This window comes from Meleagris gallopavo, chromosome 2, assembly GCF_905368555.1.
Source record: "Meleagris gallopavo chromosome 2, MGAL_WU_HG_1.1, whole genome shotgun sequence".
Classification (NCBI taxonomy): domain Eukaryota; kingdom Metazoa; phylum Chordata; class Aves; order Galliformes; family Phasianidae; genus Meleagris; species Meleagris gallopavo.
In genome coordinates, this window is record NC_139405.1 from 52,189,035 (window position 1) to 52,214,267 (window position 25,233).

At 35.7% G+C, this 25,233-nt stretch overlaps 1 protein-coding gene across 2 annotated transcripts in view; it reads right to left on the reverse strand.

Moving 5' to 3' along the window:
• ADGRG6 (adhesion G protein-coupled receptor G6) overlaps positions 1-25,233 on the reverse strand; it is a 108,766-nt gene that overhangs the window by 78,755 nt on the left and 4,778 nt on the right. For both annotated transcript variants that reach the window (XM_085217165.1, XM_085217164.1), the window contains exon 2: positions 24,004-24,104. In XM_085217165.1, coding sequence (XP_085073291.1) covers positions 24,004-24,104 — 101 coding nt within the window. The remainder of the gene's footprint in view (positions 1-24,003; positions 24,105-25,233) is intronic.

The window sequence follows — 25,233 nt, forward strand, 5'->3', positions numbered from 1 at the left end:
CTTAAAATCCTTACTTTGAAACTTTTCAGGTAGGAGTTCTAGTAAAACTCATCCTCAGAAGACATCAGTGGCAGGGATGCTGCCAGTACAGTCTGTCATTACAGTTTCACTAATTCACAAGGAAAGCCTATTTCAAGGCCATGGTTAAAAAATGTATCCTCTTATTTAGAGCTGGATTTTGTTTACCAACTTTATCTGTTGTTGCACCCAAAATACAAACTAACAGTGATACAAAAGTATCTGATTAATTATGATCTGTCAACAGCATTTAATATCTACACAGAATATCTGATCTCCTCTGAGATTCCACAGTTTGACTGCAGGTTTACTACTGTTGAAACTTTAAAAACCTCAGAGACCGAATTCTTTAAGATATTAAGCCCTGGGCCTTCCAGTGTGGTATCCTTACTGATAACTAAAGTAAAGCAAGCTTAATAAAGAGAGCAAACACTGATCTACCTCTAATATTGAACAGTCAACTTTGAAGTGCCACGAGTGCTTACAGTTCCCACTGCTTTCACATTACTTACTTTTGATTAGGCTTTTTAATCACCATTACTTAAAGTACTCAAAATCTTAAAGTTGATGATAAAGTAATCTTTAAGTTAGCATTTCAGTCAGGAAAGGCAAACCCAAAGAAGCAAATATACCAATATGCCTCTGAAAAAGAGGGAGGGGTATTCTGCATCTTAAACATGGATTTACTTTGCGGACAATAACAAGTTAGAAACAAACAGTTAAAGGTCAGTATGTTTTCACCAATGATTAGAGGTCTGTGATTGTGCAGAAGTAACAGTAAACTTAGGAGGCACAATGCAATGGGACAATCTCAGTATTATGACATAGAATAATATTCAAGTAATTTGCCATGGGTAAAAGTCAATTAAAAAGCTGTGGAATATAAAACATCTGCCAATTGCTATGGCACAAACTACTGTCACTAAAGTACATTACCAGTAAGACCTTTCGCAACGTGCTAAGTAGAGCACTAGGTATTAAGCTTACCTCATGCGGTAAATAGAACAAAGCAGCATTCTTCAGGCTCTCTTCTCTTCTTAGTTTTCTCACATATGTTGTGTAGCCAAAACTATTAAACTGCAAACTGTAAACTTGGGTTCATAAATGAACCTATTTATGACTTTTATCTCAGCTCTTGTATGACTTATCTTAATGATCATTTCCCTGTATTGAAAATTCACTTCTCGGGTTAATGAAGCATATCAGTAAAGTGTTTAAAAGCAATCTGAGGAGCCTGGTGTGAATAGTGTCTGTCTCTCAAACTTGCATAATATCATTGTGTCAGGAACAAAGTTAGGGCAAACTCTGTTCACTGTTGTCCACTCACATGTCCTAGATACCTTTTTTTAAAAAAAGTAGTTTTTGAAGCTATCTATCTAGATAGTTTTAAAGAACGTATTTAAACATATATACATTTACTGTTTGGGTATTGTATATACAAATAATGTGTCATTTATAAAACACCTTATTCTTTTTATTTTACTTTAAGATTCTATGTTTACCAGAAGCTTTACTACTTTCGTGGTCCTTTATAAGACCATCTAGTTTTACACTTCATCCAAGCTCTTATAATTCCAAGCAATGCTCTCATTGCTCGCAGTGGAATTTGGATCAAATGCTCTAGACTCATACATGAAAAACTGTAGCTGATTGTAAAAGAACCTCATGACCCATCTGGTGGCCATTTACCGTGCTTGAAATGCAAATAAATTATTTACTTAACAATCTAAATACACAGAAATTTATTTAACAGAAATAAAGAGTGCTTAAGGTGTTTGTCAGGCAACAGACTGGAGAAAGCTCTTCATATTACTTCACTAATCTTTGGTGTTAGTTTTGAGTCATTATTCAAGGCACACAGAGCAAAGACAAAGCCAGCACAAACAAGAAGTAATCTCTCAAATTATCCCAGTAGTGTTTCTCTATATCTCTACTATCAGTCTGAATGCAGAAAATAACAAATATTTCCAAAGAAAAAGAGAAATACAAATGCAAATCCCAATTCAGGCAATATGTTATCTTCACAGATGTAGGGCCAGGAAAGGCAAAAGTAGCCTAAAAACATGTAACTGTTATTTTGTGAGTACTATCTCTAACTCAAGTCATGAAAGGAAAGCTAACGACATGGAAGATACCCTAAGTATTCCATGGCACCACTTTGCTTGTTATACGAGCATAGCATTGTACTCACAAGGCAGTGAAACAGAAAATGGCAGACAGAGATTAGGAAGAAGCATATTAATCCTGCTATGCAGATCTACTAAAACATAGCTCAGTACGCTTAGCAGGCTGGTTAAGTATTCCTTGCCATGCCATGGCATGATTTTTTTAGCAGGCATATTTCCCTCATGCAAGCAAGAGAAGAATGAGCCATGAACGATTTAATAACAGCTCTGCAGAAGTTAATCCAACACCATGTCTGTGGCAGAACTAAGCAGGACAAGCTGTCAGAGTATTGAAGAACAAGGAGGGGGAGTACAAAACAATCATTAAGAAACACAGAGTAAAAGAGGATAAAGTCTGTGTAAACCGGAAGTAAGGGAAGTCTTGCATTTCACCATGATTGCAGTGTATAATTGTCATGGATAATACAAATTTTAACAACTCCTTTTGAACTACTTATATACACAACAAAGCAGTCATTGTATTCTGCATACTGTCACATCTACCTAGATCCAACTTGCTACAGTCCTGTGAGAGTGTCATCTCTTCAATGAAAAGAGACTAAGCTGTGAACAGTCACAGACTCCCAAGGCAGAATGGCAGAATGTTAAGGCAAACCATTTGAAGTTTTGGTTTATGACGGATACCTTTTATTAGGCCTAGGTTTTTGCTCAAGAGTTCACCCAATAAAACTTTATTTTTTCTTTCTTCGGGATTTTCTTACTATGTACTCTCAGTACCTCAACTGAAACACAATATAATGAGCTCTGTAAGCTACGGAAAATATTCCCTCTTATTCTAAGTACTGCAATTGACTCTAGTACCAAGATCTGCAAAACAGGTGCTTTCTAAGAGTTAATGAATTATCTTATCTAATTTCTTAAAGAGGAGGGATATTCCAGATCTCACTGTTCTTATTAAATATTTTAACTTATTTTAATAGCTGCAAGGCTGACACTAGCACCAATCATTGCAAATTTTTTTTTTTTTCAGTGGAAGTTGCATATAGGTATGTGGAAAACAACAGAGAAGCCAAGTCTTCAGTGTAGCTGAGGGTAACTAACAACACTGTAGCTCTCTGCATGCATAGAAACTGGGAAAATCTTTTAGTATCTGTAGATACTAAATCTAAAATGTATGTAATACCTGGTCGACCCATCCAGACAAGTTAATATAGTGTAGCAATGAAAACAAATGGAAAATTAAAAAAGTGACAGCTGCTAAACAGATATCACAATATGTAGTATAGGAATAATTGTGTAGAAAACCGTACTTCTATAAAAATTCGAAAAACAAGAAACCTTTCAGATAAATTACTTCAAGTCAATCAAAACTTGCCTTAAAACTTTTAGACAAGTCTTTTTAAAACAATGAGGTCAATTCAGTGACTTAAATCTTTGCTTTGAATTTTCAAGACAGTATTTTTATCCATCATTAAAACAGCATGGAGATCTTCAAAAGCTGTCTGGACATGCGCCTGGACAGCCTGCTCTGTGCATTCCTAATTAAGCTAGGCTTTGGATCAGATAACTCCCAGAGGTCCCTTCCAATCTCAGCCATTCTGTGATGCTGTGATTTCATGATTTGAGCTAGAAGTTTTATCCTGTTATATTTCTTCAGAAGTAATATATGTGAAAATCAGACAAAATAATTTCTGTTAGCAGGAATCGAGCCAAGCTACCAAAAAAAATATGAAACCTAGTCTTTTAGCAATTCACACTATTTCACATAGGTTTGTATAAACTTTCCATTACAGAATTCATTGTAAGGAATGATAAAAAGAGACAACAGAATGGAAAACAAGCTTGCATTTTGTAAAAGCAATAAAGATCTTAAACTAGTATCTGATTACCAAAACATGAACTTTGTGAAGCAAAAGCAAATTATACGTACATTTCAGTTTCAACAACAACAAAAAAATGTATTTTTAATAAAAACAATCAAATTTAATAACAACTTAGTTCCTCATCCAAACAGCTTTCCTGAAATTGTGATATTTTCTTTCTTCTTTTAAGTTCTCTTAAGCATTATTGTGCAGTACACTCTGTGGAAAGACAGATGCTCTGGAAAGCCTTCATATGCTCTATATAGCTTTGCTGGGATTCTTACTGCTGCAAGGGTTTCTCCATCTAGGCAGTTCCCACCACTTTCTGGATTCAATCTCAAGAACAGCCACAACAGGTTTTGACAGCATACTGTACTAAACCAATTATAACATTTTATAGCATGTGATAATTGAGTAAATATGTTCAAGCTGCAATAACTACAAAAAAGAAAATTATTGTAGAAGCATAGATGGTAACCACTTTAATCACTTACATATTTTTTTAGTAATATCTGGATCAGTAACGAAAATTGCAGAGCACTGTCTGATTGTCTGTCTAGGACAGAAATGGGCCAAACACTTTCTTCCCAGGTAAGAGAAGCTTACCATATTGAATAGACCCTTACAGGTACCCACTCATCTCCATGCTATGCCATATAAACAAAAAGGTTAATGGTCTGATCTAAATGGTCATGGAATTGTGACCACATCTTCTAGTATAAAATCACATGCTGCACTGTGGCTCTGGAAGAAATGGTGGCATGCTAAACACTTTTTTTATTCATTTGGTAGATCTGCTTCAGCTTGAATTCTAAACTGAAATAAAATGAACTGCCAGCAGCAGCTTTAAGTAGCTTTTATTTATGGAAATGGCAGGAGAGTGTTTTTAGGTAATCAAGCAACTTATGGATTCAACAATAGGTATGACTTACAAACTTTCGCCAGAATTGTCATCTTTGTTTATGACTAGGCAGACAACCGTATCTTTTTTATTTTTTTAGAACATCTTAGTAATTCACAAGTTTTATCTCCAGGTTTGACTCTACAAATAAAATAAATTCAAAATGATAATGGAGTCAAATTGGGAATATTGCATCCTAAAAAAAATTGGTAATACCAACTTTCCAAATAGAACACATCAATAAAATCAAATCACATCATGTTTATGTTCAAATCTTCTGAATGGTCTTCATTTAAGAACAATCTTAAATTTTCTGTCTCTGGAGAAGGGATTATGTTGAAGCAGGGTTGATGAAATATATAGGTTAATGCAGATACAGTGAAGAGGTCTGGAAAGCCAACCCTGCAGCATCTACTGCTTTTTATGAGGTGTCACATCCTGATAAAAATGCTTTTATGTGATATAGTAGTGAGAGTAGTTACAGTGTAATAACTGTGATAATCTTTTTTATTGTAATGTTGGAGAAGGGATATAGGATAGAATGAGTACATTTTCCACCTTTGTTGGTATTGTAATGATATGTTGATTTTGATGTGAGGAATTTTTTGTTGTTGATGTGAAGTTTGTGATAATTATGTGATGAATATTGGTGAATGTATATACTAATATACAACAAATATACAAATGAGTATTTTAATATATGTTGTGGTTTAACCCAGCAGGCAGTTCAGCACCACATAGCCTTTCATTCACTCCCTCTGCTCACAGCACAATCAGAACGAAAATCAGAGAAAAAAGAAGGAAAGTAGAACTTGTGTGTTGAGATGAGAACTATTTATGAAGATAAAAAGGAAGATAAAGAAAAATAGCAATGGTAATAATTATATATATATAAACATAGAATCACAGAATCGCAGAATCACCAATGTTGGAAAATACCCCCAAGATCATCCAGTTCAACCATCCACTTATCACTAACATTTCCCACAAAACCATTTCCTTAAGTACAATGCCTAAACATTTCTTCAACACCTCCGGAGTCAGTGACTCCAACACCTCCCTCGGCAGCCCATTCCAGAGCCTAACTACTCTTTGGAAAAGCAGTATTTCATAATGTCCAACCTGAATCTCCCCTGGAGCAACTTGAGGCCATTGCCTCTAGTCCTATCACTAGTTATACAGCAGAAGAAACCAACTCCCGCCTCATCACTACCTCCCTTCAGTTAGTTGTAGAGAGCGATAAGGTCTCCCCCAAGCCTCCTCTTCTCCAGACTAAATAATTTCAGTTCTCTCAGCTGCTCCTCATAAGATTTGTGCTCCAGACCTCTCACCAGCTTCGTTCCCCTTCTCTGAACATGCATCAGGGCCTTGTCTTTCATGTAGTGACAGGCACAAAACTGAAGACAGTACATAAATATATATATATACACACATTATTTTGTAAATGCAGTTATACATTTGCAAAACAAATTATGCACACGCAATTGCTTACCACCAGCCAACCAATGTCTAACCAATGTCTGAGAAGCCTCCCAGCCAACTCCCCCAGTTTTATGCATGATGTCATATAGTATGGAATTTCCATATCAATTTAGGTCAGCTGTCTTGATTCTGTCCCATCCCAGCTCCTCGTACTCGCCCAGCCCCTCACTAGTAGATCAGTAGAAGCTGAGAAAACTGAATTGGCCTTGGCTCTGTACAGCACTGCTCATCAACAATGAAAACACTGATGTGTTATCAACGTTGTTTTTTCTCCTAAAGCCAACAAATAGCATCATACCGGATGCCCTGAAGACAATCAACTCTCACAGATTAAGCCAGGACAGTATATTTAAAAGAAAGTCCCACCTCCTTCAGAAAGAGCCACACATTCACAACCCTTTCTTAGAGGCTGTGAAACCACCTTGATCTATTTGTAGCAGATCTAAGGCTGCCCTGTTTCCTATAGCAGACTTCTACTCAAAGCAATCTGTCTACTCTGCCCAAAGCTGGTGCTTCTCCCAGGACATTGTTGTCAAGAGAAACTGAAGATGTTTCATTCCAAAATCTGTAACAGGAAATCACCTTGTTCTGGTAATACTCCATAACTCTTAACACAGATGCCATATGGAATGTGTATTATTTCATAGCAGATGACAATGACAGTAAGATAACAATTGTGCCAGTGTACAAATTTTTTAGCCTTGCAAAGTCCAAGTGATAGTAAACGCTATGAAGGACCAAGACTATTGGAAATAAGCTTATTAGAAATAAATATATTACAACATTCAAAAGTACATGATTTTCGTCCTTTTTTGGCAGTAAAATACCATAATTTTAGAATAGAAATGTGATAAAATCACATGAGAAAAGATTTTGTCCAGGTATAAAGAAACCTCTTGCTCATGAGACCTTCCTTGCATGAAAATAATCTATGAAAAAAAATTCTAGCTATAAATCGTACCCACGATCTTACATATATTTGGAATTAATGAAAAACTTCTTTTTTCTTTGTAATGCTGACAGCCTCAAAGAATTTCAAAATCTAATAGCTTAAATACATTAAACAATTTGTGTACTCTTGTTCACACTAGATTTTCCTGTACTTATGTATTCCTTAAACCACTTTTGTTATTCCCTTTAAATGCAATCCTTTCTATTTCATCTAAAAGTTACAAGCCTTCCTGTCCTGAGAAAACAATCACTTTCCAGGAAGTTATAGCATCAGAAGTTTCTTGGCTTTTGGATTTGCTAAAAGAACAGAAGTAGCATAACAGTGTTATTTTCCATTTAGAACTAACTTCTGCACAGTCTATCAAACAGAAAGATATATAAAGCTAGTTGATCTTTGAATTGCTCGTTAATAAGAAATAGCCTATCCTACTTATCTGGCCATATCTAAGTCCATACAAGGTTATGCAGAAGTGCTCCATCCATTTGGATAGAGGTTAGATCCATGACCACCAGAATCTGCACTGTGCAGAGGTGACAGGCTTGTCTCTACATTTGCGTGACAGCATGTAACAATGTGGTGAATTGCAGATGATTTTAGTTCCTTCTGCATTCCAGTTTATTCCTGTCTCTTCTGCATTTCAGAAAAAAAGTACAAGAAAAAAAGGCAAAAATTCATGCATTCTTTTTGCAATGACACTTGTGTTCTGAGGGAGATTTATACAAAAAAATACAATATATAAGTTTTATATAAAAAACATACAATTCCTTCTTCGAAATGATTAAAGCATGGTCTATGCATTCACTATAACTGAAAAGGTTCTTCAGCTAACATTAACAGTTATGATCTACTAGAGTGGTTGGTTTTAGGATAAAATCATAATGAGGAACTATCATCCAAGTGAGCTGTTCAAACCTTTCATTACAGTTTAATAATACTAGAAGTACCACTCAATCTTTTCAGCTGGTTGTCAACATGAACAAATACTATGTTATTTTTGAGACAGTTCAACCAGCCATTCAACCTGAAGATCTGTTAATAACATTAATATCTGTAAAGATTGCCAGTAATTGGTGGTCAGGTAAAGTTGGTTAACTCCAATCTTATTTTTCTCACTGGGCACATTAGTGCCTCAGTCACAACAAAGGATCTCTGATATAAGACACATTAGAATTAGTGAATACCTGGATAAGTGAAATGTGTTTTGGAGAGTAAAATACTTCTTTACAGTGACATTCTGTCTTACAGGCCTCTTGGAGTTCTCTACAGTTGTACTACTTGGGTAAATGTGACACAGTTTACTTGGATACCCAGAATGTCTTTGGCAAAAACTCTTGCCAAAGACTTTAAAGGAAGCTAAGCAGTCATTACATAATTTGGAAAGTTCTAGCATGAATAAATAATTGGTTAAAAGGTAGAGCGTAGGAGTAAAAGGGAAGTAAGAAAGCAAGAAAGTAACCTGTGGAGTTCCACAGTGGTATTTGCTGGGTTCTCCATTAGTTAACATATCTAGAAAGCAATAAATGAGCACAAAGTTTGTTGATGATACAGTACTATCCAAGATAGTATATACCCTGAAGGTGAACTGTAAAGAAGTGCAGAAATAAGTCATTTATAAAAATGGAGCAACTAGGCAATAAATCAACAAATATAATTCCATCTAGTTAACTGTAGACAGAGTCCTGAGTGCACTAAAAGCCTTTAATTGGCCTTTGGTTTTTGCTGGAACTACGCTGTATGTGTATCTGTCTCTGGTTCAGCCTCCAGCCTGATGACTCCCTGGGTGGACCCTGCACCCAGTTCATCACCTCATCCTGTCTTTTCACCCTGCTCAGACACTGTGGGACTGTGCCTGGGCAGCAAGTGGCATGCCTGCTCTGAGGTACCCAGATCATTCCCTCTCTTAGAATACTTTACTCCTGCCATTCCCACCTAGCTGATAACCCAGGGCATGTGGGAGTGCCCCAGCCTTTGCTTAAACCAAGACCTTGAGCCACAGGCAGAGGGTATATGGGCAGAGGTCCCAAGTGGAGATGGCCAAGTACTCTTCAAGCTTGGAAAGAGCTTGAGATCTGACAAAAGTCTACAAAAAATCTGTGGATTATGGCAAAAAAGGGACGGGGGAATATCTACTCACTGTCTTCCACAACATGGCGGCCACCAAATGAAGCCAGGTTCAAAATAAGCAAAAAAAGATCGTTATTTATGCAGCGGGAAATGAACGCGTGGCCCTCCCTGCCTCAAGACGACTATGGACCCTATGGAGGGTTCAAAAAAAGACTGGACCATTAGTTGGCAGAAATCCATTTCTGGCTACTAAACAATCCTCAGTAGTATTTTCATTCCTGAAATGAAAAGAGTCAGGGGATAGTTGAGTTCTGGGAGGAAGCAGCATCAACATAAGTTATTGTAATTCTTAGATTCCAAGTGCCCATCTATGACTACTGAGATTCCTGAACCACTGAGCTAAACCTGTAGCAGATATACTTTTGCTCCAAGGACAGACAGGGATGAGGACATAGTCCATAGTTATAAAACACTTAAATTATTTGATTACTTGTAATTGAAAGACTGAAAGTTATTAAACACGTAATTTCTGAAAGACTCTTCTGTCCTATCATTAGCTATGTGTCTGAAGTAGAAAAAAACCACACCTCAGCTTTAAAGGAAATCCTTTTTCAAATTTAATACTTTATGAATTTTAAAATCCTTGTTCTTTTTAAGGATGTTGGCACATAACACACTAAGGAAGCAAGAGGACAATTGGCACTGCATGCCTGTTGCAGTCTTTCATGTAGCAGATCTTCACATCAAAGATATCCTACTCTTGACAAAATTTTGTATTTTTTTTTGCTAAAAAAGGAGACATTTCTATAAAGCTTTGAACACCTTGCCATTATTTAGTTTACACAAAGATTTCATGCATTTTGGAAAGCCCTGTGTCCTAGCAAAAATGCCACCTGCATTCAAACCTTGTTTTGCATATGATTTACTTAAACAGACTCCAACATTTCCCAAGTGCTCCTTCACATACTAGTGCTGAAGAAACAGAAGCCGTAACGTTTCTTCTCTAGATGGATATTTTCTTATTTTTCTTTTGCCAACTGTAACACACTGAGTCTTCTGTTCCAAAGGCAGTGTGGTAGATGTGTTTGGTTTTTTTTGTTTTTTTTTTTGGGGGGGGGGCGGGGAGAGGGGAGGTTGGTCATTTTTTTGTTTGTTTTTCTTTTTCTTTTTTTCCTCCCCCCAAGAGGAGGAATCAATCATCAGTAAGCTAAGAATTGCTATATGTTTAAGAATTACCATTGTTTTGGACAACAAAAAGGCAACAAATTACCTGTGCACAATATTGGAATATTGCCTGAGAAAAAATACAAAGGATACATGCCAAATGTGAAAAAAGAAATCCCCTTGAAGTTATGGATGTGAAAAAAAAAAAGAAAAAAAGAAAAGAAAAGAAAAGAAAAAAGATTCACTTGTGATAGTGACATGTAAGAAGTACTACAATAAAAATACTATGTTCCTTTTTTCATTATGAAATAATATGTTCTGGTATCAGATAAGTCATAGACTTATCAGACTGCTATTGTTATAGTTTCTGGGTCACGCAAAGCCTGCAATAAATAATGAAATTAAAAGGAAAATTCTTCAGAGGAATAAACTGCCTTACAGTGAAGAGGCATAATTATTCCAATCACTGTCAATCTCAGCTTCCTCAAACTGTCTCGGAGATGTGGTGGAAAACATCCTGATTAAGTGAGAAGGCATGAATGAATGCAACAAGAAAAATGAGTAAATATTTTGTTAAGAAAGCTTTTTGTTAAGAAAGAAAGGTTCTCTTTATGTGTTAAATAAAATTCTTAAGTAAGCGTCTCTAACAATGATTCTCTCTCTCTCTGTATATATGCACCAACATTAGAAACCACTCCCAGGAACATGCAGACACTATTAGGACTGCAAAATCAAGGACACTGAAGTTAGGAAATGCCAGAGTTAACCTTTGTGTGGCCTTTGCACGTAGATAATTGAAAAAAAAAAAATCTTCAATTACATAATCACACACTACTGTTTTTGCAGGACCTCATTGAGTGCACAGGAAGAACAAATCTCCTGCAGTAAGCAACTTTCCAGAAGCCTGCTTTACCTTCATTCTTCAGTACATGACCCTCAGCCTTGCGGCAGTTCAAATCTTCTCCTGAGACAGAATTTCCTCACAAGCTCTTCTGCTATGTTCATTAGTGAAACATTTGAATGTCTCGCAAAGAGTCATTCATTAAAGGCTTATAATCTGACTGTGAGGAAAGAAGGATTCTTAACTTCTTTTTATGGAAAAAGGAACTGAGGAATATCAAGATCAGAATTGTCCTCTGATTTTACGTGTACAATTTCAGACACACAGGACCTAATATATTCACTATTTGTAGCCTTATATAGTTGTTAATATTGTTAACATAGTGCCTATTCACTTCAGCTGAAATTATAATAGTAAATTCTTCTTCACACAGCTTCATATTAGGCTCAGAAAATGAAACGCATGAAAGAAAGCCATGGAAAGAATTTGCTCAGCAATCCCCAGCAGGCGAAACTCAGAGAGCATTTAGTCTTCTAGGACATAATTCAACCAACCTAGCCAAGAGATCTTGTAATCCAGAGCCTCATTACATATTCCAGCTTTGGGTATACATTAAGTAAAAGCCTTACAAAGTATATTTTTTTCTTCCTTCTAGCAAGTCTGCTCTATAGAAAGCTGGAGGCCAATGACAAAAAGCAGTTAAGTTTGTAAATAAAACCTATATCATCATGGTGGATATGAAAATGAAAAACTGCAGAGGTAAGTGCAATTGATACTGTTATTTCCAGATTATTGAATTGCTGTCTTTCCAACCTTAGTATTTTCCTATTACTATTTTCTTCATAACATTTTGTTCTCTTATTTAAATTAAAATGAACTTTGAAAAAAGCTATTGTGTGATAATCAAAGGAAAATTACACCACTGGTTTATGCCTTTATTTCCATCACACAGATAACTGACATTTCAGAAGAAGTATTAAGAATTGTGGATTTTAGATTATCATCCTCTATTTTGGTTCACCATCTGGATCCCAATATTTTCCTCACCTCCACATGTGAAATGATTAGAAAGCTAAAAATCTTATTCTGTCAGAATTGGTAGGAAAGAAAAGTTACACTATTTCACTGCAATAATAGACAAATAATAGACTTTAATAGCACGTGAAATTTCAGAAATAAAGCTATTGACTACGTAGCTAGAAAATATAAGTTACAGATAAATGAAAAAAAAAAAACAACCAAGAAAAATGAACAGCTGAAATTGTCTAGATTTCCCTACGCAGTTGAGAGTCTGGCTATTCTCCCAGTATTCTCCCGATGATTACAAGTTTTATCACAATGAAGAAGAAAAACAGTCATTCAAATACATACAGATACATTTTTCCATGATCAAAGTATCAAGTTACTAAAGAGCATAATTAACCTCAAGTGTGCACAAAGGCACTATGCCATTGGACTGGACTTATAAATCTGTCAGCATTCAACAGACAGTACAGGAGATTCACCTGCACAATCCAAATATACTCACACGTGTTTCCATATGGATGTTTACCCTTAAGCAGTTCCAGAAGGTTAGCTCAATAGTTTGTTATATTAAAGATTAAGATGCATAATGACATATGCTATTTTATAGGCCTTTTTTAATTAGTCTTGGTTATGGAAATGTTTTCATCATACATGTGATTAATATTGATTAACATCAATACTGACTTTTAAATAGTATCAAGGACAAGTCAAGCATCATTATTTATGACAGTACGCAAGCACAAGATAATGACCAATTCAAGTATATCTCCAGGAACCTCTAACAGCGCTAACTCCTATTAGAAATTTATGGAACATCATGCTACATGGAGAAAATAATACAATAACACAAGCACTACTCTTTAACATTTATAACTTAAGGGGACAATCTTCATGGAGTGGCATTATAGTTTAAAAAAAAAAAAAGGAAAGTGAATTGTTAATTTTACTGAAAACTCTACATATACAGTATAACTCCAAGAAAATTTCATGTGTAAACATATTTACTAGATCAATGTTCAGACTGGGCATATTGGCTCATATTGATCTTCAGCATATTTCATTATTGTTGACAAACTGGCAAGTGTGCCCAACAGTGGTATCTAATGGCACAGATTAACTCCTTGCACTTCAGGTAATTTGTTGTTTGAATACATAAACTACTGTAGTGATGTAAAGTCTGTTTATATACCATGAAAATCAAAAGTTTTGCTACTATCAGTGTTTGTATACATACCTCTAAGTTTATGTTCCAGTGCTGTACATTTATGAGCACTTACGTTAAAGGAATAATGAAGATCATTCACGAGAATTGTTAAGAGAGCACGATTAAAAAACTGAACTACAAACATAAAGACAACTAAACTACAACAAACTACAAAGAAAAAATTACAAATATCTCAAATGAGCTTCTCAGCAAAACAGAAAACTCCCTTTAATTTTCACCAGCTTTTATTAAGTAATTAATGTTTGTGATACAAAGTTAATGTTTTGGTGATCACATTCTAATAAGACCTTTCTTGCTTTTAAAAAATGCTTGTTTTCCCGTCCTGCCATCTCTTTTTATCATTCCTTATGACAAATTCCATAATGGAAAGCTAATACAAATCTAATGTGAAGCAGTATGTACTGCTAAAAGATTAGGTTTTAATATTCTTGTAGCTTGCCTTGATCCCTGCTAACAGCATACATTTCATCAGATTTTCACATATCTCAAATAATTAAACACAGTAGCTGATTAAGATAAGCATTGCAGACCTCACCCTAAAGATTAAAACTGGCCAAGCTAGGCTGTCTTCTCTCTAGAAACATACACAAAATATAATATTTTATAAATATTTATAAAATTTATAAGATATTTATAAAATTTATAAATATTATGAAACCTCAAAATATCTTTCATGCCACTTCAATCGAAAACCATTTGAAGAAGAAAATGAAAGCCGCCTTCTGCGTTAGTATTAAACCACAGTCAGATTATAGATAGATAGGTATTAACAACTGTAGGCATCTGAATTCTTATGATTTTTTTAACTGTTTCTACCAATTTCAGATCACCAATAGGATGTAATAAAGCTAGCTGAAAAGAGGGTGATAAAGCAAAAACACTGTCTTCTCCTTAACTAAGTTTCCGAGATTGCTGAGAATGCTCATTTCCCAGTGAATAACTGGAAATCTGAGGTGCCCAAAACTCCAACAAATTGTAATGTCCTTTATAAAGCCAGAACAGTGTTGAAAGAGGAAGATTCTCAGTGTCATTGCTTTTAGGAGAGCTTGTACTCTTGAGGGCTTTTTTTGTGCTGGAGTTCAAGTTAGTTCTTAAGTACCAAGTTGGGATTCACATGACATGGGGATTACACAGACAAAAAGCACAATACAAAACACTCTTGCCTTTCAAGCATTACTGGGTGAGATCACAGTAATGTGCAGACAAAACCCACAAGTTACAATACGTAATTGCTGCCAAGTGTACACAGCAACTCTTCTTTCATTCTTCAAGCCTTTTTCCTTTTAGACTCTGAATAGCAGTGCTATAGCACCCTGCAAGTTAAATCTTTTAAAGATATGAGATAGTACTTTGGCTTCCTCTGACATAACAACACAGTTCGGCCAAGATATCAGCTTCCAAACAGTTTCTGTTTGGACATTTAATGAGGGATTTTCAAAAGCATTCAACAGCAGCATATCTCGGCTCCTATTAAAGGCCTCAATAAAACTTGCTTTAACCTTGGTGGGACCAAATAAAACCCAGTATTATGCACACTTAAAATGGAGGAACCTTCAGACTACATATAACTGAACATTTATTGAAGTGTTTAATTATATCTTATTCCAAAACAAGTGCAAAAACTGCCTCAATTTTAGCATTCTGAGAATATGAAAAAGTAAATGGTATGCTTACTATTAATTTAAGATATTTTTAATCTTGTTGTGAGTAGGAAAATTATTTTTCATTAGCTTTTATAAAAAAAGCTTTTTACCTAAGAAAAATATTATATGAAAGATTAGAAAGTACGATGAATTTTTAAAACTAACGTAATTATATTCCTTCAAATTCAGAATATTTATCACACCAGAAAACTGATTAAGATAAATGCTTTTAAAAACAGTATATTTATAAACTGGACTAGCATCTGATACATTCTGTCGGTATGATGTGTTATTCAGAAAATATCTCTGCAGACAAGTACAAGAATACCTGCACATCTTTTTTCTCCCCAGATCTTGAGTTCAGCTATAATCCAATTGCCAGTCACTCAACAGTGTCATGTTATCAAGTAATATATCAACCTCAGATACTTTTATAGACAGCAACAGGCAAAGGAAACAGCAAGCACAGGAGAACACAAGAGAATATGTGTTATCATGTACATCAACACCACCAACAACCAGATGGTGGTGAAGATGGTGTGGAAAGAAACTTCCAAAACAAAAGAAACTGGCTAAGCCAGACGTATTATTTCTAGGTTAAATGCTTTACTAATGAGTGGCAAGGGATTTAGATGTCATATATATGATATTACCCACGTGAAAAAATTTGAACAGCTTTTATTAGAGGGAGTGTGTATATATATATATACACTGAGATTTGCCTTTTTAATCCTCAGCACAACCTTGTTTCCATGTGCCAGCAAAGAGAGAAATACGTTATTATATCACAGAATCTTTTGAGTTGGAAGGGTCCCTTAAACAGCACCTAGTCCAACTCCTTTGCAATGAACAGTTCACTTTCACTGAAACCCTTCTAAGAACATGGGAGGGTAAAATGCACTTTGTCTGTAGCATAGTTAAATAATCAATTTAACAGAATAGTAATTCTCTGTGTACTGAGACAGATGGAGGGAAGATCCGGGTTGGTATTGCTGCTATACAGTATCTTTGCCTGTTCAAGAGACAGGATTTTAGCAGAAGCATGCCCAATCCAAAATAAGATCAAAACATTGAACAAAACAGCATAGAAAGAATAAACAGCCAAAATATGACAGGTCAAAGAAAAAGAAAAGCCAATATTTTATAAACTAGTTACACAATAAACTGTAACTAGAATAGTTGGTGCACGCAGCAAATCCGATGAACCAGGTTTGCATAATGAAGGGTTGAATTTCATCATTTTTTTATTTATGCTTCTTTTAAAAATCATTATCAAACTATTTTTTTAAACCCACAAATTCTTAACTTGTACAAATGATGCTTTTGTTCAACACCAGCATTACGGCTTTTTTGTTGTTTGTATATACTACAGATACGATTTCTTGAAATGCAACAATTCTTTAAACTAAAGTTAAAATCCATGACAAGTTGGATTCAATCTGGGGGATTTCAAGTTCAAAACTTTGGATAGACTGATATACACATGCAGCACAAAACCTCCTGGTTATTTTAGCTTCCAGTACAAAAGACACATTATTGGTGTTCCTTTGTGTACATTTAATGACTCAGCTGGCAAGCTGATTTCAGAATTCCTAGCATGCTTCCTGTTTCTTTACAGTGATATATGATATATCACTAACATACTTTGGAACTGGAAAACATTTAGACAGAAATAGAAGTAGTAAAAGATTTAAAATTTAAAGCTGCTTCTCAGCATTTCCTGTAAATTCAAGATGGGGAGAAACAAACACGCTTCCCCTTGCTCCTCACACAGCAAAACAAAAATCACTGAGAACTGCACCATTTGCACAGATGCCTCTGTGATAACTTCAACCATGAGGTCTTTTTCTCCACCTAAGAAGTAAGTTCTGATGAAAAAATGACTTCAGCTTCATAGTATGGATTTGTCACTGTACAGTTCTTCATTAGATGAACTGCAAGAAGCCAGAGCATGCATCTGAACAAAACAAACTCTGTTCGCAGAAGGGAGTTGCAGTTTTCTGCCTGACACCCATTAAGAAGCATATTCATGAGGGACAAAGCTGGAGATGGGAAAACTCTGATTGCATTTTAGCTTTTCAAAAATTAGGTTAGCTGTGTGACTGTCTGTTCATGGTTCTACCGTATGTTTTGCTAGAGATAACTCTTGCAGATTTTTAGCATTAAAAAGCCATCATTTTACAATGTACTGGGAGACAGCTGAAGTACTTCAGGGGTATTCTTAAGAATGGGAACTAACTTCCTGTCACTCTTAACTGCCCCAAATATTTTCCAACAAATGCTTTTTCAGTCTAGAAGAGGTTTCAAACAATGTTCTCTAAAATAAGACACACTGCCATGTCTGTAAAATGTAAGATATTCCATATTTTAACTGATATAGCTGTATTTTTGCAACTGTGGTGGCCTCTGTTGTCAAAAGTGACGATTTGCCACACTGGAATTTGGACAAACTATTGAATAACTTAAGAGATGTTCAGAAGCTACAGAAGTAGAAAAATTCACCAAAAGGGAATTGGAGAGCATGCTTGAGGGGATGAAATCTGGAAGCAATTTTGTTAATTGCTCTCAAAGTAATGAACTGAAAATAGCATGAAAATATCAGCATACTGCTTAAGCTGATATTGTCCAGCAAGACAGACAATAGGGTAAAAACAACAAAATGAAAGATGAGGAAACAAGCGACATGAGAAAAAATAAATTCAGAGGGGCATAAAAAAATGTATGACTGGAGTTATGCTTAAAGTATAAAGTGATCAGAAGAACAATAAAATTAGTGTAAATGACACCTGGGGTCCTGCCTATGTAAGCAGAACAGAGTTTTTGCACTACACATTCCGTTTCCCTGTACTGCAGCAAGGGTTGGAGCTTTGACAACCATTTACAGCAACTAAGCACACCACTGAGGACTGAATCCAGATAAAACAAGAGGTGTTTCCAGAAGCCATGTTTCCCCTGAATTAGGTGCCTCTATTACTATGTTTAGGACAGAAAAAATAGTTACAGTTCAGTGTGCCATAGTAAGGGATATATTTCTCCAATGTAACATCCTTATTGTACTAGTACTTTATTCCATTTTGTAGAAGATATTTGCAGCCTATAGCTGAAATATTTTCTCTCATGAGACTTTTCTCTTCCACAGTGAGTGAAAAGTTCAGAGTGTTAATTATTTAATCAGAAATATTTCTATATACCATCTAAACAAGGAATGCATTTTCTGGATGAGTTTTCTAAGTAAAAATACTTATTCCTTTGTAGCTAAAATTGCAGTGTTTTTTCAAATTCCTGTAAAATCAAAGTTATGTCTCTTTCTCCATTTTAATAATACCTGTGCATACTGTAGTCGGGGAAGTATACCTATCTCAGACATCCCTGTGCTGTGGTTGTAAGGAAAAGGCAGATGTTAACATTTCAGTTGTCAGATAATGATATGTGGGGCCTTGATACAGTGAATATTTACATGCTACACTTCATGCAAATCATTTAAGCGATCACATTAAGTAAGCAAATCCAATATTGTAGCAAAACAATCACAGATTTTACAATATGCATGCAAAACCTGTAAGATCAGCACTTCTTGTTGACTGACAGGTGTAATCACACATTTCTGAAAGGTCTGCTGACATATAAAATAAACCAGTTTAATCACACTGTATTAACAGTAATACTTATTAAAATGCATGTCATATAACTGGATATATATGTTATCGGGAATATATTTATCGGGATATATATTTTATCAGGAAAAGCATTCTATTCTTAACAAAAACCTCCACTTCGTCATGCAATATTTCTCAAACTACCAATCAAAAAGAGAAAAATGACATTCTCCACAACTTCAGTCTTTTAATGAGACTTTTAATTTTGTTAAAAATGTTCGTTAGTTTTATTGAGAAGAGCAGACAAATGCTACAAGGAATGTAGCATTTCTTTACATGATAACCTCTAACAGATGTAGCCCTTTGTAAAGTACTATCCAGTTCACCATGAGTCACTTTGGAGTCTGTTATTGGATGTATACTACTGAGCTAGATTCTTTCTCAACCATTGTCACATATAATGTTGAAAAACTTGCCTATGTTTTTAACATTTAACAGTGAAAAAAAGAAAATGAGGCAAAATGCATCATAATTAGATTCTAGAACCTAAAGGTCATAAAGATGAGACCTTCAGTGAAAGGTATACTCTTTCTTTAAAGTTCTATTCTTCAAAGAAAAAGTTTCTACTAAAGAATGCACCTAACAAAGGAGTGCAGAGAATCTGGGCAGCGAGGGCCTAGTCAGCTTTGAATTTCTGTGATGTTTGACCATATTCCATTTGGTTTTGGCTTACAGTTGTGTAGCAGGTGAGGAAAATCACTGTGCTTTTAAAGGGATACCACTATAGTTAATGCAAAGAGAACTAAACACTTTGGGGAAAAAGAATTATCAACATCATCAAAAAAATCGGAGCTAAAAAAGTAAACAGAAGTAATGAGAGGCAGTTTCCTGTGAAATGCATTCCAACAGTAATTTACTTCTGCATTAAATAAGCTGTCAACTAAGGAAAATACAAGAAAGGCAACTAGTCATTTTTTCTCTGCAAGCCTTGTATGAACAGAATAACACATCCCTCAAGCCAACAGGAATGTAAATATTAAACAAGACATAAATAATTACTTTTGATTTGTTTTTCTTAAACTAGATTAAAATTCAAAAGAAAACTGACAGGGAATGGGGACAGAATAAAAACATTTTGCAGCAATTACTAAATATCCAATTTCCCCTGATAATTGCATGTGACATATAGATGCCTAGGCAAGGAAAGAAATTGACAAACTGAATAATTCAGAATTTTTCAGGTTTCCTGAGTTTTTCATAATATTAATAAAGGCAAATTTCCACTCCTTAGTTCGTGACAATGCTCTAGGTCTCATCTGCCATTGGCAGGAATATAAATGCACTCATTCCCAACCTTTACATATCACAAGAGAAAAATGTGTCTGTGACAATGCTGGAAAGGTAATCCCTGCCTCCATACCATATGCCAGAGTCACACTGAATGACTGGGCTAAGGTCTTGGTGAGAGAGAGAGAGAGAGAAGTGAATGCACTGGCAATTATTTCATCACTTGCCCAGCAATAGGATCTTTGGCCCTTGTCTGGAGAAGGCAGGCTCAGTGCTGCGGTGAGAAAACATGGTTCCTGCCCCATGCAGTTCCTGATAAAACCCATTTCCACCGATGGCTGCTAGCACTGGTGGCATAAGTGATGCTTCCAATCAATCTCCTTCCCCCACCTCTCAGTTAGCTCCTGAACCCACAGAATCTCTAAGAAACTGTCCCAGGACTGTGAGGGTCTCAACTTTCTGCAGGCTCAATTAAGGAGCACAACAAATAGGGTTGATCCCCATAGGGTATAGATATCAACCATGTGGGAGAAGAGCTTGCTTTCAGATTTACTCTCATTTCATCCATCTTTTCTTAATGAATTAAAAAGAGCTAATTTCCCCCCCCTTCCTTCCCCCCCTTCAAGCCAGCACTAAAAAGTGACATGAAAATTTTAGGACCTATGGTGGAATTAAAACTTACTCTTCAGTGAGGTCCTGTGGATTGATTAAAAACTCCCTGAGGACTACTGACACCAACACACTCTACTGATGGATGGACTACAGGGCAAGCGCTCACAGACACAAGCTACAGTCATAATAATGCTGTGATAACAGCAACAAGGCCGGAATGCAGAAACTGTGTAATAAGAACTGTAGGTACATTTATACCATTGCAGGCGCACTTAACTTGTGAAGTTACACATATCCGAGGCAACCAATTATTACTTTCTGTCCTGAATTGCAGCTTCCTTGTTTCAGATAAAAAATGATGTCCAGGTAAAAACGCAAACACTAATACTATTTTTAAGGCACAGCAAAATCCCTGTCATAATCTGAGATGTGGAATTTCCACTGAATCTTCTCATTTCCCCAAATTTGAAACAAAACAGAACTCTCCAGGGTGAAGACAAAAGGAAGGAATACAGAAATTGGGGAAGTTTGGAAATCATCTAACTTATTTCTCAGTCCCCAAAGGAAGAGCACTGAGATTTTAATCATGTCTGGCAGGCATTAGCATACACTTTCAAGGACTGAAATTCCACATTCTGCCTTGGCAATCTATTCCATTGCTGTCTCTACTCTTCGATAAGATTTCCTCCCCTCATTTATCTCGCTCTAATTTAAACCTGTATTTTTTGCCCTTTCAGCTGTCTAAAAAGATCATTCTTCCTTCCTGTTGCAGCTATCTCTTCAAATATTTGAACTTAGATGTTACAACTTCTGCTTACTTTAGACCAAAAATTCTCAGTTCCTTCTGTCTGTGTCTGTTCCATTTCACAGAACTGTGTTCACTCTTTTTGCTCCCTTTTGAGCTCTGTGAAATTATCAAAATATACATACAAGTAGATTAAGAATGTCTGAACCTCAGACAAAAAGGGTTTTAATTACTTCTCTTTAAAACATCACCATTGTAATACCTCAGCTTCTTTTCAGTGCTTTCACTGGAAGATAGACAAAGTTTTGACAAGGGAGGCAAGACATACACTTAATCTTACAGACAGAGGAACAGGAAGAGCTAAGTGATTCAGTCACTGCAGCCAGGCACTGCTACCACAGACAGGAACAGAAACCTGTGAAGCTGCTTACTAATCTCATCTGTATCTTCACCCCACGCAACAACACACAGCCTGCAGCCAATACGCCACAATACTTCAGGCAGCTGACATTTTATTTTTATCGTTTTTTATATTTATTATTATTTCTTTCTGTATAAAGTGTCAGAATCCATCCATCAATTCCTCAAAGGTATCAGATCTATAGGTTGGGATTGTACTTCATTGCCTTACTCCACTGATCAGTTTGCAGCTGAATAGTCTTTCCACTCCTACTCTTAAGTTTTCTGCTGTGTGATCCTTCTCTTAAGCTTTGTTTCTGAAAGTGAGCCAAGTCCTGCAGATCTTCAAAAGTTAAACCATAGAATTATTGCTTTTGCATTTTTTCCATGTCACGGCATGACTGATATTCTTTTCCTTATGAATAGGCTCATAAATAATCCATAAAACCTGTATCTGATCATCTTAATCCCCTACTTGTATGTAACCTCCTTTAGGCAAAGCTTAATAAGCCCCAATTGCTTTCTAAGCTTACAACTCACTAGCTAAGCTGGGTGAATATCAGGTTTTACAATATTTTTTCTGTAAATTCAGTAAAGCTTAAGATACCAGGGAGATTATAGACACCGTATGAACACACAGTCAAAAAGATACATTTTAAGGACACAAAATTGAATTCTTTCCTGCCTTATTTGCCTCGCTCTATTAAAAAGAACAGATGAAAAGGACACAGTTTGCAGCTGTGGTTTATAACCTATGCTTTCACGTTAACAAAAAGAAAAAAAGAAGAAACATGAAACCAAAGGGTCTGCAAGCAAGTACTGCCAAATGGCAGGTTGCTAGAGAGGTGAATGTTTCCTTTTCATTTCAGTCGAGTATTAACAGCAAACTATCTATGATCTCTTTCACTGTTGAACAGCAAAGACATTTGTCTATTGAACCTGGGGATGTCTAGTGTTCCCAGCATACTGGCTGGGGCCTTCTTGCTCACAGGATTTATTCTTGCTATACTGTCTGCACTTTTTATAACCATATTCTTATCAAGAAGAATTAGCAAAGACTAAAGGTCTTTGGGCCCTAATGTGTCAGTCACCAGGCAGTAGCCCTCAGCAGCTGTAGATTACAGCAGTTTTTGCTGACTTATTTTATTATGAGGAAGGCAGCTGCAGGATTGCAGGGACACAGAGGCCATCAGCCAGCTGATGACAGTCAGATCCTAAATGTACATTCCTGGCTACACAGTTTAATAGAGATGGAAAACACATATTACAGTGACGAAAAGCTGGAAACTGCTACTGCACAGCCACTACATTCAAACATCAAAAAGATCTGTACATATTATTTAGAGAAAAAACAGTGTGAAAGAAGCTAGAAATTCTTTCTATATATAACATCCTTTTTCCAATAGCTAGTTTGTAACAGCAAAACTACCCATCAGATATGGAATTAGCTGAGCAGTACAAGCTGCTCCAAAACTTTCGTCTGCTCCAGAATAAACTCCAGTCTTTTTTTCCAGTAAAGCAGCTGGAGCTCCTAAAATATTTTGCACTCTAGTGGTTAGGAAAATACATTTAGTAAATGAAATCTCTTGTTCATATGTTTAAAGAAACAGTCACAATGTGTTACATTACTCTGTGCCTAAAATGATGTTACACTTAAACTGACTGCTCAGTACATATAGCTTGCTGAGAAGTTTCTGTAATTTGATTTATAAAAGAATTTAAAGATAATAAGTGTATTGCAGTTGTTTTACAGTCACAACAAATCCAAGAGAGAGGTAGGTATCAATAAGGTAAAAGCAAAAAAAAAAAAAAAAAGAATAAAAGAATAAAAATGTAAGAATTCAAAGAAAAAATAACAACAAATAATAAAAGCAAAAAGATACAGAAATAACAACAAAATTAAACAGTAGCAGTAAAGCCTATCAAAGCACAGCTAATAATTATAACACATCAAAATGTTATGCTGTACATAATTCAGTCATGCATAAGCATAATCCTTAGTCATCAGACTTTGGCACCTGGACCATTTATTTAAGCAAGAAGATAATTTGCTAACTTACCTGCTTGCTGCATGCATATAATATACAGGATAAACAAGTAGAGACAGTGCTGCAGCTTCCATTTCCAGTGACAGCACCACATTTCATTTATGTGAGACATCCTGTAGGATTAAAAAAAAACCAACAAAAACAAGTAACAATTCAAGAAGCTTTTCAACAAGACAAGAAAATAAGAAAATGCTGTTCCTAGTCAATCTAGTAACTAGCATTAAGTAAAGCTGAAAACTTGAAAGTTTTGTTTGGCCCTAGTATAGCTTGAAAACACACAGAAATATCCTTCCTACAAAGGGTCAGAAATGTTGTTGCCTGGTTTGTAATTTATGACAAGGGGAAAGGCTGGTCATCACTGGGCTTCTGAGCTGACAGATAAAGTGATATTTCACAAAAAGAAAAAAACAAGCCTTATGGCTATAAAGTGTTAAGATGGGTTTTGGTTTTCCGGAGATCGCAAAGTTTTATTTTACTATTTACATAATTTATGTATAAAAATATTTATGCTGTTTAAATATATGTATACACACATACACACACATATTTGTTAACTATATAAAGATGAGGTGCAAAAATTTGCCTACGCTCTTGATCAACCCTTCCATATCTTTTAGTGCCAGCATTTTGATAGCTATAGCATCTTCTGCCAACAACTGAAACTTTTGCCAAAATCTAGGGGTGCTGTCCAGCTCTGCTACCAGTGAAGTCAGAGTCATGTTTATTATTTAATAAAAACCTGCAATTAAATAAAAACCATTATTATTTATAGCTTGAATTTACAGTTTCCTTTGCCTTGAAGTGCACATGACATTTAATGGCTAAATCAAAATAATTCCTCCATAATGGGCTGAAGGAGAAGCAAGAAAGAAGATCCACAGTGATTATGATCAGAGCTTTAACCGCATACACAAAATAAATGGCTCTCTATTACACTCCTTCTCATTTTATTCAACAAGTTAGCAGTGAGCAAAAGAGAGGAACAAATCACCAAACAACCATATTACTTTGTCCAAATCCTTACCATCCTCTTTGAGGATGACAGTCAGTAATTGGCTTTAGTTCATTGAGATATTATCTAGTAATACTGGAAGAAAATCTCTAGCAGAATCCCCAAAATATTTCACAAGTCTATTGCCAGCAGCAGAACATAAAGAACCACAAAGACACACTGATGAAAACAAATATCTTCCAGGACACTGTATATTAAAAATGGAAGGGAGGAAGGTGTTTTTGCAAGGG